The sequence below is a fragment of the Schistocerca gregaria genome, chromosome 1, assembly GCF_023897955.1.
Source record: "Schistocerca gregaria isolate iqSchGreg1 chromosome 1, iqSchGreg1.2, whole genome shotgun sequence".
Lineage (NCBI taxonomy): Eukaryota > Metazoa > Arthropoda > Insecta > Orthoptera > Acrididae > Schistocerca > Schistocerca gregaria.
Genome location: NC_064920.1, coordinates 530,746,507 through 530,763,477, shown reverse-complemented (window position 1 = coordinate 530,763,477; position 16,971 = coordinate 530,746,507). Strand labels below are relative to the sequence as shown.

Genomic DNA, 16,971 nt, shown 5'->3' with positions numbered 1-16,971 from the left:
ATGAGTAGGATAAATTGATGAAGAAATAATGAAAAGTGTTCACAATAGTAGTAATGAAAGTGATGATGAAGAGCACATATGAGGGTGGAGCATGAAACTTTCTCACTGTATCTACTAGTACTGAAGCTGCAGACAATCTTCCTAGAGCACATTATGCTACAACCAGATACATGCAGTACTGATGTAACGCCAGCAAAGCAGGTGAGTGATAAAGCATGCCACCATCATGTACCACCATTGCAACAACAAAAAATTCAGGATTTTTTTTGTAGTGAGTGATGCTACTGTATGTGTACACACACACACACACACACACACACACACACACACACACACAGTTTTCTATGGATATGGATGCACAAGAGGTTTTCAACCTTTTTTTTTAGCTGCTTGGTTATATTCAGGATTCCAATACGCATCCTAGAAGACCGTGTTCTAGTGGCTGAGGGTGCAGCTTTGAACTTTTTCTTCCCTGGAGAAGTAGTGTGGCGCCACTCCACGGATTGCAGTTTTGTTTCCAGTTCCAAGTGATGAACCCATGTTTCATCACACGTGACAACATTCAACAGAAAATAGTCACAGTCAGCCTCCTAACATGCAAGCTATTCTACAAAGATGGCCCTTCATTGTTTTTTATAGTCCTGTGATAGGTGGCAAGAAACTCTGCAGCTAAACATTTCTGAGTACCCCAACCGGCGGACAAGTGTGTCAGTACTACCGACAGAGGTGTCCAGTTGTGCAACAAGATGTTCGGTTGGGATCCGTCGATCACCTTGAATACCAGTGTCTGTAAATTCCAACACTGCATTACCCACAGCTGTGTGTGGCCTGCTCACATGCAAGAGATCTGATAGGTTTTTGCCGGCTGTGTTGCGACAATGAAAGAAGCTTCACCCAATGATTCATGTTTTGGCTCACAGTCAGGTCTCTTTAGACATTCTGCAAGTGCCGATGAATACCCACGATGCTCTGGATTTCTACCGAAAGAACTCTATGACAGCTCTCTGCTTGCAACACACCTCCATTACAGACACCATTTTGAAGGCAAAGTGTACTGTCACCACCTATCAGAACCCCATGAAACTATAGGGGCTGAAGCAAAATATCGCACTATGACACACAATATCGCACTATGACACACAACAAATTCCAGATATTTTGAGCAAAATTGGCCGAGAAAGAAAATATGTTGTGTCAATTATTGAATGCACCTCGTAGTTTTTGATTTAATAATGTATAGTCCCTATGTGATTAAACTAAATTTCATACACTCTCAATAACCTCGGATTTAGACTAATACGATATACACACACACACACACACACACACACACACACACACACACACACACGACTGCAGTCTCACTTTTTGCTGTCTGAGACCTGCAGTCGTGTGTGTGTGTGTGTGTGTGGGGAGGGGGGGGGGGCAAGTCTATTTCTGCTGAAGGCTTAACCGGTCGAAAGCTTTGTGTGTGGCACTGTTTTTGTTGTGCCTCTGCGACTCAACATTTCCGCTATATGATAAGTAGCAACTTTCCTTTTCATAATATAATTCAATTCCTTCCTGGATTTTCCATTGTTTGAAATGGCCAGATTTGTAGGAGTATTTCAAAATTTCCCATTTCACTTCCCAACCTTGTATGACATTCAGGTTGCCATAATTAAATAAAATGCTAATACAAAAACAACAACATCAACAACAAGAGAGAAGTGCTTTGAAGTAAGTAAATATAAATGCATAATTTATGTATGTACATACATGATGTGTATCCCTTCCTTTCATAATGGTTGGTTGGTTTTGGGGTTTGATGGGGGGTAAACATCGAGGTCATCAGTCCCCAGTTCCAAACAGACATACTTGTAAAAGGCCTATACAGTAAAAGCGTAACCTCTGCACCCAGAGGGAGGGAACACCAAGGGGTACAGAGGTGAAATGAACACCGCAGTAACACAAAATAGAGGACACTTAAAAGGAGCAGAGCAAATAGTTGACCAGAGTAAGAGAGACTACAGTGGTTGATGAATCAGGTAAAAGGTCAACCTCTCAACTACAAATGAAGAACCTCCAGCTGGATAGTATTGACAGAGGTACCAACACAACTTGTTACCATAAAAGACACTATTTTGGTATCCATGTCACAATTAAAAGTGACTGGAGTGGGTGTAGTCTGAGAAATCATGCGAGAGCACGTGCACTAGAGTGAGTGATAAGATCCAGCTGCACGGATAAAACGTAAAACTAAGTCAGCTATAGAGGCATCATCACTTCGAATTAAAGGAAGTGCAGCTGGTAAATTAAAGGACTGCCGCAAGGGGGCTAAAAGGGGGCAGTCCACCAGAAGATGAACCACTGTTAGCCCTTCATCACAGTGACACTTGGGCAGGTTCTCTCGACGAAGGAGACAGCTGTGGGTCAACCGCGTATGTCCAATTTGGAGACGGCAGAGAACAACTGAGTCACTACGTGTGCCCCTCAAGGATGAGTTCCATACAGCTGTGGATGACTTGACCATGCAGAGCTTATTTGGCGTGTTCAAGACAGACCATTCAGAGCTCCAGACATCACGACCTTCCGACGTAGGGCTGACCGGAGGTCTCTTTCCATGACACCAAGCTCCAGGGGTGGCGAAGTGGTGGCCTGCTTGGCCAACTGATCGACACATTTGTTTCCTGGAATGCCAATGTGACCCAGGGTCCACACAAACGTCGCTGAACGACCACACTCTGTGAGAGCAAAAATAGCATCTTTAATACTGCGCACCAAAGGGTCTGACGCCACAATGGAGAGTCGGGTAGAGGATCTGCAACGTTGAAGGTGCTGCCGAGTCGTACACCATGCTCCCATAGTCGAGATGAGGTTGGAGTAAGGCCTTATAGAGCTGTAGGAGGGTTGTTCGTGCAGCCCTCCAAACTGTGTGGCTGAGGCAGCGAAGGATGTTGAAGTGCCGCCAGCACTGTGCGAAGATGAGGTGTCCAAGTGAGCTGAGCATCAAATAGCACGCCAAGGAAGCAATGCGTTTCCTCGATACAAAGGAGTTCATTGGCAAGGTAGAACTGAGGATGGAAGTGGACCGTGCAACGACGACAGAAATGCATCACTCGGGTATTGGAGGCTGAGAACTGAAAACCATGGTTGGATGCCCACAAATGTGCCTTACGGATAGCTCCCTGCAGCTACCGTTCAGTGACACTGATGCTTGGGGAGCAGTAATAAAAACAAAAGTCATTGGCATATAGAGAGGAACAGACCAATAAGCCCACCACAGCTGCAAGATCATTAATCGCCACGAAAAAGAGGGGAACACTGAGAACCGGTCCTGTGGGACACCGTTCTCCTGAATATGAGCAGAGCTAAAATACGTGCCAACTGGAACCCGAAAGGAGTGATTGGAAAGGAAATTCAATAGAAAAATCGGAAGTGGACCCCGTAAGCCTCATTTGTGCAGGGTAGCAAGGATATGATGGCGTCAGGTGGTATCGTCGCCTTCCAAAGATCAAAGAAAACCACAACTAGATGTTCTCGCCGAGTACAAGCTGTACGAATACTCGACTCTAGCAAGACTAAATTGTCAAGCGCTGAGCGGCCCTGATGGAAGCCCTGTTGCTGGGCTAAGAGGCTCCGAGCTTTGAGGATCCACATGAGCCGTCGACCCACCATCCATTCCAGAGTTTGCACATAACGTTGGTAAGGCAGATAGGGCGATACCTATCAACCACCAGCGGATCTGCACCAAGTTTCAGCACCGGGATGGTAACGCTATCCTGCCAACGAGCTAGGAAAACGCCCTTCGTCCAGATACGATTAAATGGAGCGAGTAATTCACCCTGACAGTCTGCCGCGAGATGGCGAAGAAACTGGTTGCGAATTCGGTATGGGCCTGGAGAGGTATCGGGGCAAGCTGTAAGGGCACTTTGGAACTCCCATTCACTAAACGGGGTGTTGTATCATTCCCAACAGTGCGTGCGAAATGACAACTGTGTACACTCAGCCTGCTCTTTAATGGCGCAGAATTCTGCACGGTAGCCTGCTGTCGCGGAAATATGAGCGAAGTACTCTGCCAGCTGTTCGGCGATGGCGATTGGGTCAGTACAAAATGTACCCCGAAGAGAAAGGCAAGGGACAGACGCATGAGGGCGAAAGTCAAAAATGCTGCGAACACGCGACCACATCTGAGATGGGGAGGTGCGAGAACCTAAGGTGGCAACATATCTTTCCTAGCAGTCCTGTTTGCTCCACAGGATTAACCGCCAAGCTCGGGACCGCAGCCGTTTAAGGTCAACCAGATTCTCTAGGGAACGATGACGCTGGTGTCATTGCAGGGCTCGCTGGCAGTCCTGGATAGCTTCTGCAATCTCTGGTGTCCACCAAGGGACTGACTTATGCCTAAGGGTACTTGACGAACAGGGGACAGTTGCCTAGGCAGCAGCAATGGCCATAGTGACCTTGTCCATGGCCAAATCAATGTCACCAGGAAGTAGAGCAATGGCCATAGTAGCCGAGGTGTAGGCTGCCCAATCAGCTCCACAAAGAGACCATCGTGGCAGCTGGTCAAAGGGTTGGGACTGAAGAAGAGAAACCAGGATAGGAAAGTGGTCACTACCACAGAGGTCGTCGTGGACCCTCCAACTGAGGTATGGAAGAATACCTGGGCTACTAAGAGAGAGGTCAATGGCCGAGTATGTGCCATGAGTCAAGCTAAAATATGTGGGAGCACCAGTGTTAAGGAGTCAAATGTCCTGCTGTGCCAAGAGAGCCTCAACGTTCTTACCCTGGCCCGAGATCTGGGCCCCACCCCATAAAGGGTGGTGGGCATTAAAGTCCCCCAAAAGGAGGAATGGCGGAGGGGAGCTGGGCAAACAAGGCAGCTATGTCGGCAAGAGGGACAACCTCATCCGGGGGAAGGTAGAGGTAACAGATGGTAAGCTCCATTCCTGCCCGGATTCTAACAGCCACAGCCTCGAGAGCCGTGTGAAGTGGCACTGGGGCACTAGGAACAGTGGCAAGAACATAAACACAGACACCGCTAGACACCCTGTCGTATTCTACACGGTTCTTATAGTAACTCCGGTAGCCACAGAGGGAGGGGATCTGCTGAACAGGAAACCAGGTTTCCTGTAGGGCCAGACAAGCGGCAGGGAAGCGACACAAAAGCTGATTCAACTCAGGTGCAGTGGTGAATTCCTTTTCTGTCTCTATGTCCTCCTCCTTTTGCTTTTTCTACTTTTTGGTAGGGTCTCGTTTGTCCCTCGGTTTATCAGGCTGGGTGGGCTTTTCCGACCCAGTCTCATGGACCGAGGAAGACCTGGAAGCCCTACGGCCCTCAGGGGAAGGGATGGCACCAAGTGATCCCTTCCGCGTGAAGGGAGCCGGAGGAGGCGGGCACTTCTGCTGTGCAGAGGTGGGTACTGAAGTCCCCGAAGAAGGAGGGGTTGTTACTCCCGATATTGATAATGGGAGAACGGAAGAGAGTGTTTCCCCAACTACCTGGGCGGCAGGAATAGACGGCCGGGCTGGAGGGCCCACAAAAAGCGGCTGAGCATGGGGGCTCGTCGCCAGGGATGGCGACATCGAAGCTGCTGCAGCAAACGTCGACGAAATGTGCACAGGGTAAAGTCGGTCTTACTTGCATTTAGCCTCTGTGTAAGTGACCCTGTCCAAGGTCTTATACTCCATAATCTTCCGTTCTTTTTGATAAACCATGCAGTCTGACAAGCAAGGTGAATGTGACTGTCCGCAGTTGACACAAACGAGGCAGCAAAACAGGACGTTGGGGTGGGAGGCACGTCCACAATCCCGACAGGTAGGGCGTCACATCTCGATGTCATATGGCCAAACCTCCAGCACGTAAAGCAGTGCATGGGAGGAGGGACGTAAGGCTTCACATCACATCAATATATCATCACCTTGACCTTCTCGGGCAGGGTGTCTCCCTCAAAAGCCAAGATAAGGCGCCGGTTGCGACCCTACTATCTTTAGGTCCCCTGGAGACACGTCATACAAAGTGGACACCGCGGCATTCCAGATTTGCACGGAGCTCGGCGTCAGACTGCAACAACAGGTCATGATGAAAAGTAAGTCCCTGAACCATAGTGAGGCTATTATGAGGCGTAATGGAAACTGCAAGATCCTCGAGCTTGTCACAAGCAAGCAATGCCCGTGACTGTGATGGGGATGCTGTCTGTATGAGGACTGCTCCAGACCTCATTTTAGACAGGCCCTAAACTTGTCCTAAATTTTCCACAAAAAACTGAGGCTTTGTGGTTAGAAATGAGTCCCCATCTGTTCATCTACAAGCCAGAAATCGAGGAGAATGTCTCACCAAGTAATTTAGACCGCCGTTCCTCCCCTGGTATGGTCAGGGAAGGGAACGATTGGGGGTCATACTGTAAACCATTGAACTTTCCTTTCTTAGAGGCTCGTGCTTGCGCACTATTCGTATTTCATTTCATGGTGGTCCCACGAGCAGCTAGGGAAGGAATGTCCACCCAGACACAGCCCTGCTTGCCTGGGTAAGCCTAATACAACCGAGAGGGTGGCAGGTTCCCCTGAGGTTGCCCGCTAGCAACTGTTCTACCTCAACAGCCATTCGTCTCCTCAGCGTGCAGCACACCTTGAGATTAAGATTTTTTTTTATAAGAGGTTTATATCATCCTCATGACCCAGGCAGTTAAGCCAAGATCCCTGGGCTCTGTACCGAACAACTTACCACTGTTGCGCCTTACGGTGGTCATTGAAGCACACTCAGAGCTTACGGTATTGAGGACTGGTGGCGCTTCCCAATCCCCAGCTCAGGGACCGCGGCATCGCCAAGCTCGTACCCAGCACCTAAATGCTGAGCCCCCTGAGGGCCTTTCATAATGAGAAATGGCAATACATAAAAATAAAATATCACGTCTGGAACAATTCACGTTTAGAAGGAACTTATCTGATATTTAAAACCATTTTTGTGCAGTAAAATATGAAGTGTAATTTACATTTGAAATTATCTTTTAAACTGGTACGATATGGAATATCCCCTGAATCTCTTATTTGTATATTCAAGGGTTCGGCAAAGTTAAATATGTTACGACAGATTTGGAGAAAACTGACACTTTTTATTGGAACTGTAGTAATATGTCCACAACTACTCCTGATGTGAAAACAATATGATGATTTCACATAAGCCCAATTCAAAACGGAATACGCTGGATCACTGACTAATTTGTATCAGGTTTCGGATACCGAGACCACAGTAGAAAACGAGCAAATCACACAGACTGAGATTGGACCCAGATAAAGCATATAAATGCAGGAAGAGTATGGAAAGGGAGAAAAGAAAGAATGCAGAAAGAGTAAGGAAAAGGGGAAAAGAAAGAACATAATAAAATTCAAATGGCTTCATGGCATTGATTGTAAGTCTCAAATATAAAATTCATTATCTAATCCAAGTTAACTATTCATTTACCGGTGGTGTATCCTGAACTATATCAGAATAGTAGATGAATCCTGTATGTGGCAACATTGTAACCTGAGAAAAACCAGAAAGAGTTTTTTTCTGAGAACCGAGGACCAAGATACTAGATGCTGGCATTTTTGACAACTTTGTTAGTCCACCGGCAACACCTGAAAGGAATAAACCAGAGGTATGACAGTGAATCAATTAATTAATTAGCTCACATTAAACTACTGCACAACAATGCAGCTTTTTAACTGCTTCTCATAGTTACCCATTATCTTTGCTGCAGTGGAGGCTCCAACAATGATTGATAAATTTGGTGCTATAAATGCCATTCTGCTCTCAACATATTCATATATACGCTGCTTAAAATTATTAAGATCAATTGCCATGTCACATGCTTCTACAATATCTTCCTTCTCCTGCTCACTTAATAACTGCCTAAAGAAAAACACCATACATTTATTCATTAACAGAACACTGTGTGTCTTTCTACAAATTCAAAATTAAAACAGAACACAGCAGTGTGGACTTTGTTTCTTACAAGTCTGGAAACTAAATGACTGTTTATTACTGAAGTTTTCTATAAATTAATGTAACAAATCATTTAAACAAAGATGTACTGGCAATAGCATAAAGTAGAAACACAAGCTTTAATGTACATGTATGATGCACAAGCATATTGTGTCAGTGTGGCCAGCAAAGTAGTTTCTACATATTTCTAAACTATTTCTATTGTTTGTGTTTTGTTCAAGTGGATATGCTGGAATATTATGACACCACAAAATGCTTTGTTTCGGTCATTTCATCATCAATGGAAATTCAACCAAAGTTGGTGAAAGCACATAAAATGTCTGCCCCTTCAATTTAAACAGTTAAGACTGGGCAGCCGTGTTCAAAAATGGTAATATTTCTCCTGAAACAAAGAGCATCAAAAAACTGCAACCTCAGATGAAAGGACTGAGAATGTTCACATTATGGTGTCTGACACCTTGTGATTTAAGTTAAATGAAACTGCTGACATGAGATGCACACTTAGAAGAAAGAGTATGGAATAGTTTTACTCGAGGAATCAACTATGAGAAAGCTTTGTGCAAGACAGGTGTCTCATTTGTTGAATGCTGACAAAAGCACAGGTGAAAACAAATCTCTTACCAATGTTTAGATTTGTTAAATGGAATTCAACTGATTATGTGCATCAAATGGTTACTGCGGATGAGATGTGGGTAAACTGCAGTATGTTCAGGCAACTTCCCAAACTGTGTTCCACTGCACACTGACTTTCCACAGAAAGTGAATAAGTCTCTGTGAAAATCTATCAACACGACCATTTTTTCCCTGACATTCTGACAATACTAATTATTTTCTTTTATTTTATTATGATTTCTGAGTTAATGATTATGATTCAAAAATGAGGTAATCACCAAATAATACAAGCTTTGCTCTTTTTTTATTTATTATCCTGCAAAAGGTAAATAATGAATGTTAGTACTAAATGAGTGTCAGGGCCAACTGGATGAAATGCAAGTAGAGGCTTGGACTGTAAAAACTAATAATTGGAATATTCAACTCATTCGCCTGATTTGGTATCCTTTTCTCATTTATAAGGAAGTATTTAGCTGGAAAACTGTTGCACAATAATCCACTGGATGAACAGAAACTGGTTGGACATAGCATGGGGTAGTAATTCCCACAGAATGTCAAACATGGGAATTCCAAGAATGTGGCTACACTCTTGAACCATAAGAGGTATCTGAAGAATATCAGGGAGAGGTCATCTATGAACATATCATAAACAACTATTATCTCTTACTCACAAACCTGTTGAATAGGCAATTCAATTGTAAAGAGCAAAGGGATATAAATGCTGACCCTCTTCAGTTTTTATTATGAAAGTCTCCTCTTACACACAGGCTGGTGGTAGGTGCTGCATTAATAATAAAACACCATTGTACCTGAAGATAATGGATGGAGGAACGTTTGAGCTGATCATAAGGTCTTGAGGAAAATCAATTTTAGAGCGGAGTGGTTGTATGATAGCTACTTGGTGTTCTGCAAAGGCATTTGATACCTTGTATTAAGAGCAGACACACAAAACATTAACACTGAAAACCCCTAGGTATAATGAGAATGTTGCACATTGCAGTGGCTTGTCTAGTGAAAAGACACTCCAACCGTTTCTTTTTTTCTTTTTTTCACTGGATTTTGTTGTACTTTCAATGCAGCCATCATATGCATCCATCTTCCTAAGTATGCATTCATATGTTCCTAAATCTGAGGTCTGATCCAGCTGAAGATAGAAATCAGCTGAAAAGCTGCTTATGGCCTTAAGTAAAGGTTTTTGTAAACATACCAGTGAATATGGTAGTAACTAATTCTTACTGCCTTAAACACAATCCCCCATTTTTTAATCTTGCTCTTTCTTTCACTGGCTTGATGTAATTTTTCATTAATAGTCTCACATGAACCTTCCCTTTTTTTAAAAAATCTAGCTAGTTTTTTGGTAACCATAACTTTTGCTGTTTTCTTTGTTTATAAATTATGTTAGTAAATGTATAGCTGTGAGGTTAGCAACACAAATAAATGAATAGATTTTTTAAAAATACAAAGAGAACATCAAAAAAGCATTTATTGAGAAATCTCTGTATACCAAAATCCGTTATTAAAACTCAAATGAATTAATTATGGATACTATGTGTGTGAGTGTGCACGTGCGACACACGCACACGCGCAAGCGCGCACGCAATCTTTTATCTTACCCCTGAGTGGTTGATGCTGTAACTGATACGACCATTATAGTTGCCTGTGTCAGAATCTGTTGAAGAGCTTCATTATTCTTTGCTCTATCCAAGTCATTTCCTAGTTCTTTTACTGTCATACAGTATTCAAGAGGGCCAACAACAAGTGACTCCAATTCAGGAAATCTCTTTGAATATTTATCTCTAACAAAACGATGGATGATACCTGCAAAATTATAAATTTTTGTATCAAAGATTAAACATAAAAAAAAATACACAAACACACAGTATTTTAATTTGGTAGATACATGAGGAAATATTTTATCTTCTCTAACGTATCTCAACATGAAAAGAAGGATAGATTGCTATCAAATAGAGGAGGCATAATCCGCAGATAATCACAATGAGAAGACTGCTAAACATTTAAGCTTTTGGCCAAAAGACAGACACAGACACACACACACCCACACAAAAAACACAGCATACAGTTTCGCAATGGTGTGTGTGTGTGTGTGTGTGTGTGTGTGTGTGTGTGTGTGGGGGGGGGGGGGGGGGGGTGTTTACTTGTGTTAATGTGTTCTGTTCTCTACTTTGGAAGAAGGCCTTTTGGCTGAAGGCTGAAATGTTTTGGAGTCTTTTCATTGTGCCTGTCTGTACCTCAACACCTCCCTTTACATGGTGAGTAGTGATCTATCCTTTTCACAATATAATTGTCATTTCATCCTGGACTTTCCATTGTTCACCATAAATAAAGATGGACAAAATAATTATGAGGGTGTGTTTACAGCAACAACTGTGTATATAGCATAAATTTGGTGCTGAAATTACAATAAAATTATGAGACAAATTTTTGGCCAGTACTTACTTCTAGGTGAAATATTAGTACTATAGTGGCCGGCACGAAAGGAGAGTCTCAAGGTCACAGCCGCTGCCTGCTGCCAGCAGGAGCTGCAGGCTGGGATTCGCCCGCCTCTCGGCTTTGTTGCCATGTAAGTACCGTGAGCGGCGTGGTAGGTCAGAGCAGCTGAAAGCTCAGTGTTACTGTGCTATATTAAGTGTTCACATCTGGTCTCAGTGTCATACAGTCTTTAGAAAGATGCTTTGACATGTGTTCGGTGGTGAACAACAATGCAGGAGCAGAGGCCTACTTGTAGTAGTGCTCTGGTCTGTGTACATAAAGGGCGGAAAGACATTCGTAAACAATCAAAAACTATCATATCGAATGTACTGAAGTTTTTGTACTGAACTTGCCAACAATGAAGAAGCGAGGAATAACTCAAATTTTGCACAAATTCATGAACTTACTGCTAAAGCGTGTGGTGTCTCCAAGTCAATTGTAGGCCATATTAGCAAATCTGTGTCACTGGCAGAATCTCCAGACACGAATGAGTATTTCGATTCTCCAAGAAAGTGATATGAATGTGAATGGAAATCAACTGACTTAACGAATTTAACAAAAGAGCTCATGCGTTAAACTGTACTTGGATATTACAACAGAGGATAATATCCAATGGCTGACATCCATGAAAAAATTAATTACCTGGGCTCAGAGACCTCTGTTCTTCGTCTTCTCCACTCCCTTGGTTTCTGATTCAAGAAGTGTAATGATGGATGGAAATTCTTAATGGAACATAGAGACACAGCAGCAGCAAGGGCGAAGCTTTCACATACAATGCACTTCTTGGGTGCTTCAGACACCAGGCCTGTAGTGTACTTGGATGAAATTTGTGTTTCACAGAACCACGCCAATAAGTATGTATGGCACGACCCAAGGGAAATGACGGTTTGAAAGTGTCTACTGGTAGAGATGGCCTATTAATCATCGCCCACGCTGGTTCATTAACCATAAGCTTCATACCAGAGGCCAAACTTGTTTTTCATGGAGGGGGGGGGGGGGGGGGAATTCTTGCCAATTAGATTACCATTCAGAAATGAATGGAGAAGTTTTTAAGAATTTGTTTGTTTGACCGTTATCTGTGCTGGAAGAAGGGTCAATTATCGTGATGGATAACGCCAGCTACCAGTCCTTTCAGATAGAAAAGCTGCCACATACAAATTGGCACAAGGCAGATATTATGGAGTGGCTAAAGAGAAAGAATGTTTCATTTTCACTCGATGAAATGAAGGCTGAACTCGTGTCTAAGGAGGAAATCGTAGGTGGCAAAAAGACTTACAAATTAGATCAACTGGCAAATGGGACACGAAGTGGTACATCTACCACCTTATGACTGCCAGTATACTCCCACTTAATTGATATGGGCCCAAGTAAAGTAGAAAATATGAAAAGAAATACTACTTCTAAACTAGCTGATGTCGAGCAGCTAACACAAAAAGCTCTTGACAATGTTACTCAGCAGGTCTGGGAGAGGTGTGTAAAACACACAGCAGCATTGCAAGAAACTTATTTCTTGAACCAGGGTTTAAGAGACACCATAGTGGAACCTGTGATGATTCACCTGGCTGAAACAAGCGACAGTGAATCTGAAGACACGGAGCCGAAGAACCTTCTGTTTAGGTAAGTTCCATCTATGTAAAAAGTTGATTGTTTTAAATGTTTGTCAATTCATTTCAGTTATAGAGGACATACTGCGAATGTTTTTCCCCTTACAATAGACATCTGATAAGTTTATCGCTCGTGGTGGTGATTAGTTTACTCGACAGTAACTGTCAATTAAAATAAGATTGTAAATTCTGCATTAAATAACAACAGTTTTTCCTAATAACCTGTATCGAATATCTTTACATTTGGATATAATCTTACTGCATTCCGTTTACTTGTACATTCGAAATTTAACTCCTTTTTTCATAGAAGGATTTACTGGCTATTGCGTAGTAAGGCTAATGCAAATCATAAAATTACAAAACATTGTGGTGCTTCTGTATCGACTGTATATATAAATAGTGCAGTAACATCAGAAAAGTCCCAGCGTCTATTCTGATTCTACAAGAAGAGCATAGAAATCTATGATATTTGATGATTTTTTTACAAAAAGCTAGAACGTAGAACTATATTACTTTAGTATCACAGAGGATAGTAACCAATGGCTAGAGAAATACAAGGTAATGTCCATGATAAACCAGATTATTCTTGCCAGTCACTTCAATTCACTGTCTTCTCCGCCCACTTGGTCTTTAATTGAGAAACTGCAATGGACGAAATTTGTAACACAAGACAGGGTCATTGCAGTAGTAAGAACAAGGTTTTTGTGTACCAAACACTTATTGCGTGCTGAGAATAATAGGCTTACAGCAAATTTAGAAAAAACTTGGATTTCACGAAACCCTTCGAACAAATATTTTGCTCAACTTCAGTGAAAATACTGGCTTCAAAATAAATACATTTGCTTTTGCACAGGGTGTATTGGCATTTTGAGTGATGGATGCAATGACGAAGGCTATGTATTAACAGCCAGTAAAATATTTTCAGGAAGTAGGGAAGATTCTAGGTCATATTAGAGTCAGCCGTCCAAACAAAACTCTTGGTGAAGGCATACGACGACTTGTGCACTGCTGCGCATGGGATATCGCGGAAGTAACTTGCTTCTGTACGAGATACGATACAATAATGATGTCTGAAATGTTATCAAAAATATATTTGTAGTTTTCTTAACAACATTCTCATGGGAAGTTTCTTCGCAGTCCTACACAACGAAAATTCACCAGCGACTATAATTTCCGCTATGCAGTTGGCACAGTTTCACACCTCTTATAATATTTTATTTTTTATCTCAGAATACTTTTATATTTCCGAAATAAAAGACTCAGCATATGCATCTGTAAACTTTGAGGATTTTCATTTTTTTTTTTTCAGTCCGTTTACATTGGTGATTCTATTACTACAACAGGTTGAAGTACAAAATTATTTTCCTCCAAAATTTCTTGTAACGTTAGTTTTCATTTTTTTTCCCCTAGCAGCTAGTGAGAATTTTCTTTTGGAAAGTACTCCATCATATCCTAGACTAAAAATAGAGTTACCCAATTTTTTTTAATTAATTTTTACGAACATTTGAAATTATCACAATAAAAAAATAATGGCAGTGCTGTAACATGGCGAAATAGCCTTGAAGCCCTATTTTCATGCCGGCCACTATAGCAAATGGGCATGTATAAAAATATATGATAGTATACTAGCTTTCTGAACTATCAGTTGCTTCCTCAGTGAGGAAAGAGAGATTAGATAGTGGGAAGGTTAAAAAGAAAGGACAGGTCACTTATACCTCATGGTGAAAGGGACCCCTCTGTTGCGATGACAGGAAAGGGGGGGAGGGGGGGCAAAAATGTACCTTTATGTCCTCAAATCATTGCAACAATTGGGTCCGCTCTCATTTTGGACTCTCACTGATCTGCCCTTCCTTTTTAACCTTCCCCAAATTAGCCTCCTCCTCCTTGAGGAAGGGACTAATAACTTTGAAAGCTAGGATATTGTCATGTATTTTTATATTTGTCTACTGGCAGCACCATATCTAATCTCTAGAAAGGAAATACTGGTCAGTACTTCTGCAACATAATTCTATTGTTTTCATGAGAGAATTTAGAGTAACGTAGGCAATACACTCTTTCAATGTAATACAGTCCCAAACTGTTTCCCAAATCAACAGTAGCAAGCGTATCAAGCTGTTAACATTGTTTATATTTATGGTAGTGATGGTTTGTGCTATGACTTATTTCAAAGTGGTTACACGAAAGCCTGATGCTTCAAACAGATCCTTTCATCTGTGCAAAGGGGCCAAATTTACATGGGCTCTCAATTTATTGGTATGTGCAATGTTCCAAGACCTCAACACCACCAAGGTAGTAATATGAGTCACTGACAACCATTGTGACATGTCGTCGCCCCCCCCCCCCTCCCTCCCCATCATCATCATACAAAGTGATCAAGAGGAAGTTCCGATATAATGTGAATAATCTAGGGGTGATGAACCCCACTGATTGAATAGAAAGCACGAAGTACTCAGAATAGTTAGGCATCATAAAAAAATGAGTTGTTAGATGGTAGAGATGCTCAATTTCATACAGTCACATGGGAGTGATTCTGTGTCATAAAATACCTACAAGTGAAGCTGTCAACACACATGGCACTAACTGTGACTGGCTGCATATAGCAAATGTGTACATTTCCTGAAAAATGAGTCACCGATCACTTCGCAAACAGGACAAACATAAGTGTGGAAGCGCACACACACACACACACACACACACACACACACACACACACACACACACACACTATAGCCCAACAGAGAATTTATTCTGAAAGTTAGTAATTTTTCTCTCTCTCTTCTGTGTGTGCCTGTTGAAAACTCAATGCTTCAGCTATTTGGTGATTATTTATAAACTTGACAGTTTCACCTGTACATATTTTATGGCACAGAATCATTATCTTGTGACTGTGTGAAAATACGAGCATCACTACCATCTGACTACTCATATTTTGTTTTATGACACCTTTACTTACAACTGCTGTATAATATGAAGTACTGTTCTTAATAATAAATGGGGAGGCAGGGAAAACTACTAAGCCTGAAGAGTTTAAAAGACTCTAGTATGTCAATGATGAGTAATGTGTATTAAAATAGGATGTAGTATTTATAAAATATGTAATTATGTGAGAAAGTTGATAATACAGGGTGCATACACAGGCAAGGAAAAGCAATTCCTGGATTTTCCCGGATTCCACAGTTAAAAACATTCTTTTTCCATGTTAAGTGACAGTATATTTTCCCGTATCAAACCTTTGAATGGTTATGGTTTTATACACGGGCGTAGAATTTCTCGGCACTTTAGAAAACTAAAGCCAGGGGAAAAGACACGTTTTGTGAATATCTTTGATGTGCAGCAACATGTACACTGCATATTTTGTATTACGAAAGTATACATTGGAATCCCACCAAACACCGCATGTTACTTTCCGAATCATTGAAATCGAGATTGCGACGCGCTTTGGTAAGCCAGTCATAGCTTATGTCACGTGATCCCGCCAGCTGATGACAGTGGATATTCAGGGATATTCAGAGCATAGGACACATGATTTAGTCAGCCAACAGCAACATCGCTGTTAAGTAGCATGAACACACAAACAGGGAAAGTTAATAGTTTAAATTAATATATATAGCAATCCTACAAGAAAAGTAAAGCTCTCTAAGGTTAATAAGCTCCAAGAGAAGCTAAGCTTTCGCATATAATGTTGACCTTTTTTGAGTGTGTTACACTTTAAGATATATCTCACAAATGTGTCAGGAAAATTTTTAATAATGACTTAAAGGTCTGATCTTCAGGGTTGGAAATTCTTCTAAATGGTTCATCATCAAAGAGTTGATTTTTAATTGAGAGTCAAATGCTCTGCAATTTATGAAATTCATGGTACTTTCTTGCACATAATTCAACTTATGTAAAAGGATATTTACTTTGAATATAACACTTTTCCAACTACTATTCGCAATATTTTCCCACTACCTGTTAGAAATTTGTTCGTTTCAGCAGTTGCCAGAGAGCGGAGATAACAGGCGACGCCGCGCTTGCGCAGCTACTGTGACATAGGTTGCCCATATGTACGTATGTGTAAAACATTGAAAGATCATACATTATGTCATAAAAGAAACAAGACACCAAAGAATACTCCAAGTGTGTTGGAATTTTGTGAACCACACTAAAATGTGCACATTTACAGTGCATACTTAATGTACTCATTCATATGTCCACATTCCCAATGAAGTAGACCTCGATCTGCTATTAAGCTTTTCAGTGTGGTTTCCGGGATGTAAATTTTCTTGGAGCACCAGTACTATATTATATCACGTT

General features: G+C 41.8%; 1 protein-coding gene across 3 annotated transcripts in view; it reads right to left on the bottom strand.

The window, feature by feature from the left end:
* LOC126355114 (U4/U6 small nuclear ribonucleoprotein Prp31) overlaps window positions 1–16,971 on the bottom strand; it is a 65,878-nt gene that overhangs the window by 12,475 nt on the left and 36,432 nt on the right. For all 3 annotated transcript variants that reach the window (XM_050005305.1, XM_050005302.1, XM_050005313.1), the window contains exons 4-6: window positions 10,195–10,399; window positions 7,707–7,876; window positions 7,445–7,602 (exon numbers count right to left, since the gene is read on the bottom strand). In XM_050005305.1, coding sequence (XP_049861262.1) covers window positions 7,445–7,602; window positions 7,707–7,876; window positions 10,195–10,399 — 533 coding nt within the window. The remainder of the gene's footprint in view (window positions 1–7,444; window positions 7,603–7,706; window positions 7,877–10,194; window positions 10,400–16,971) is intronic.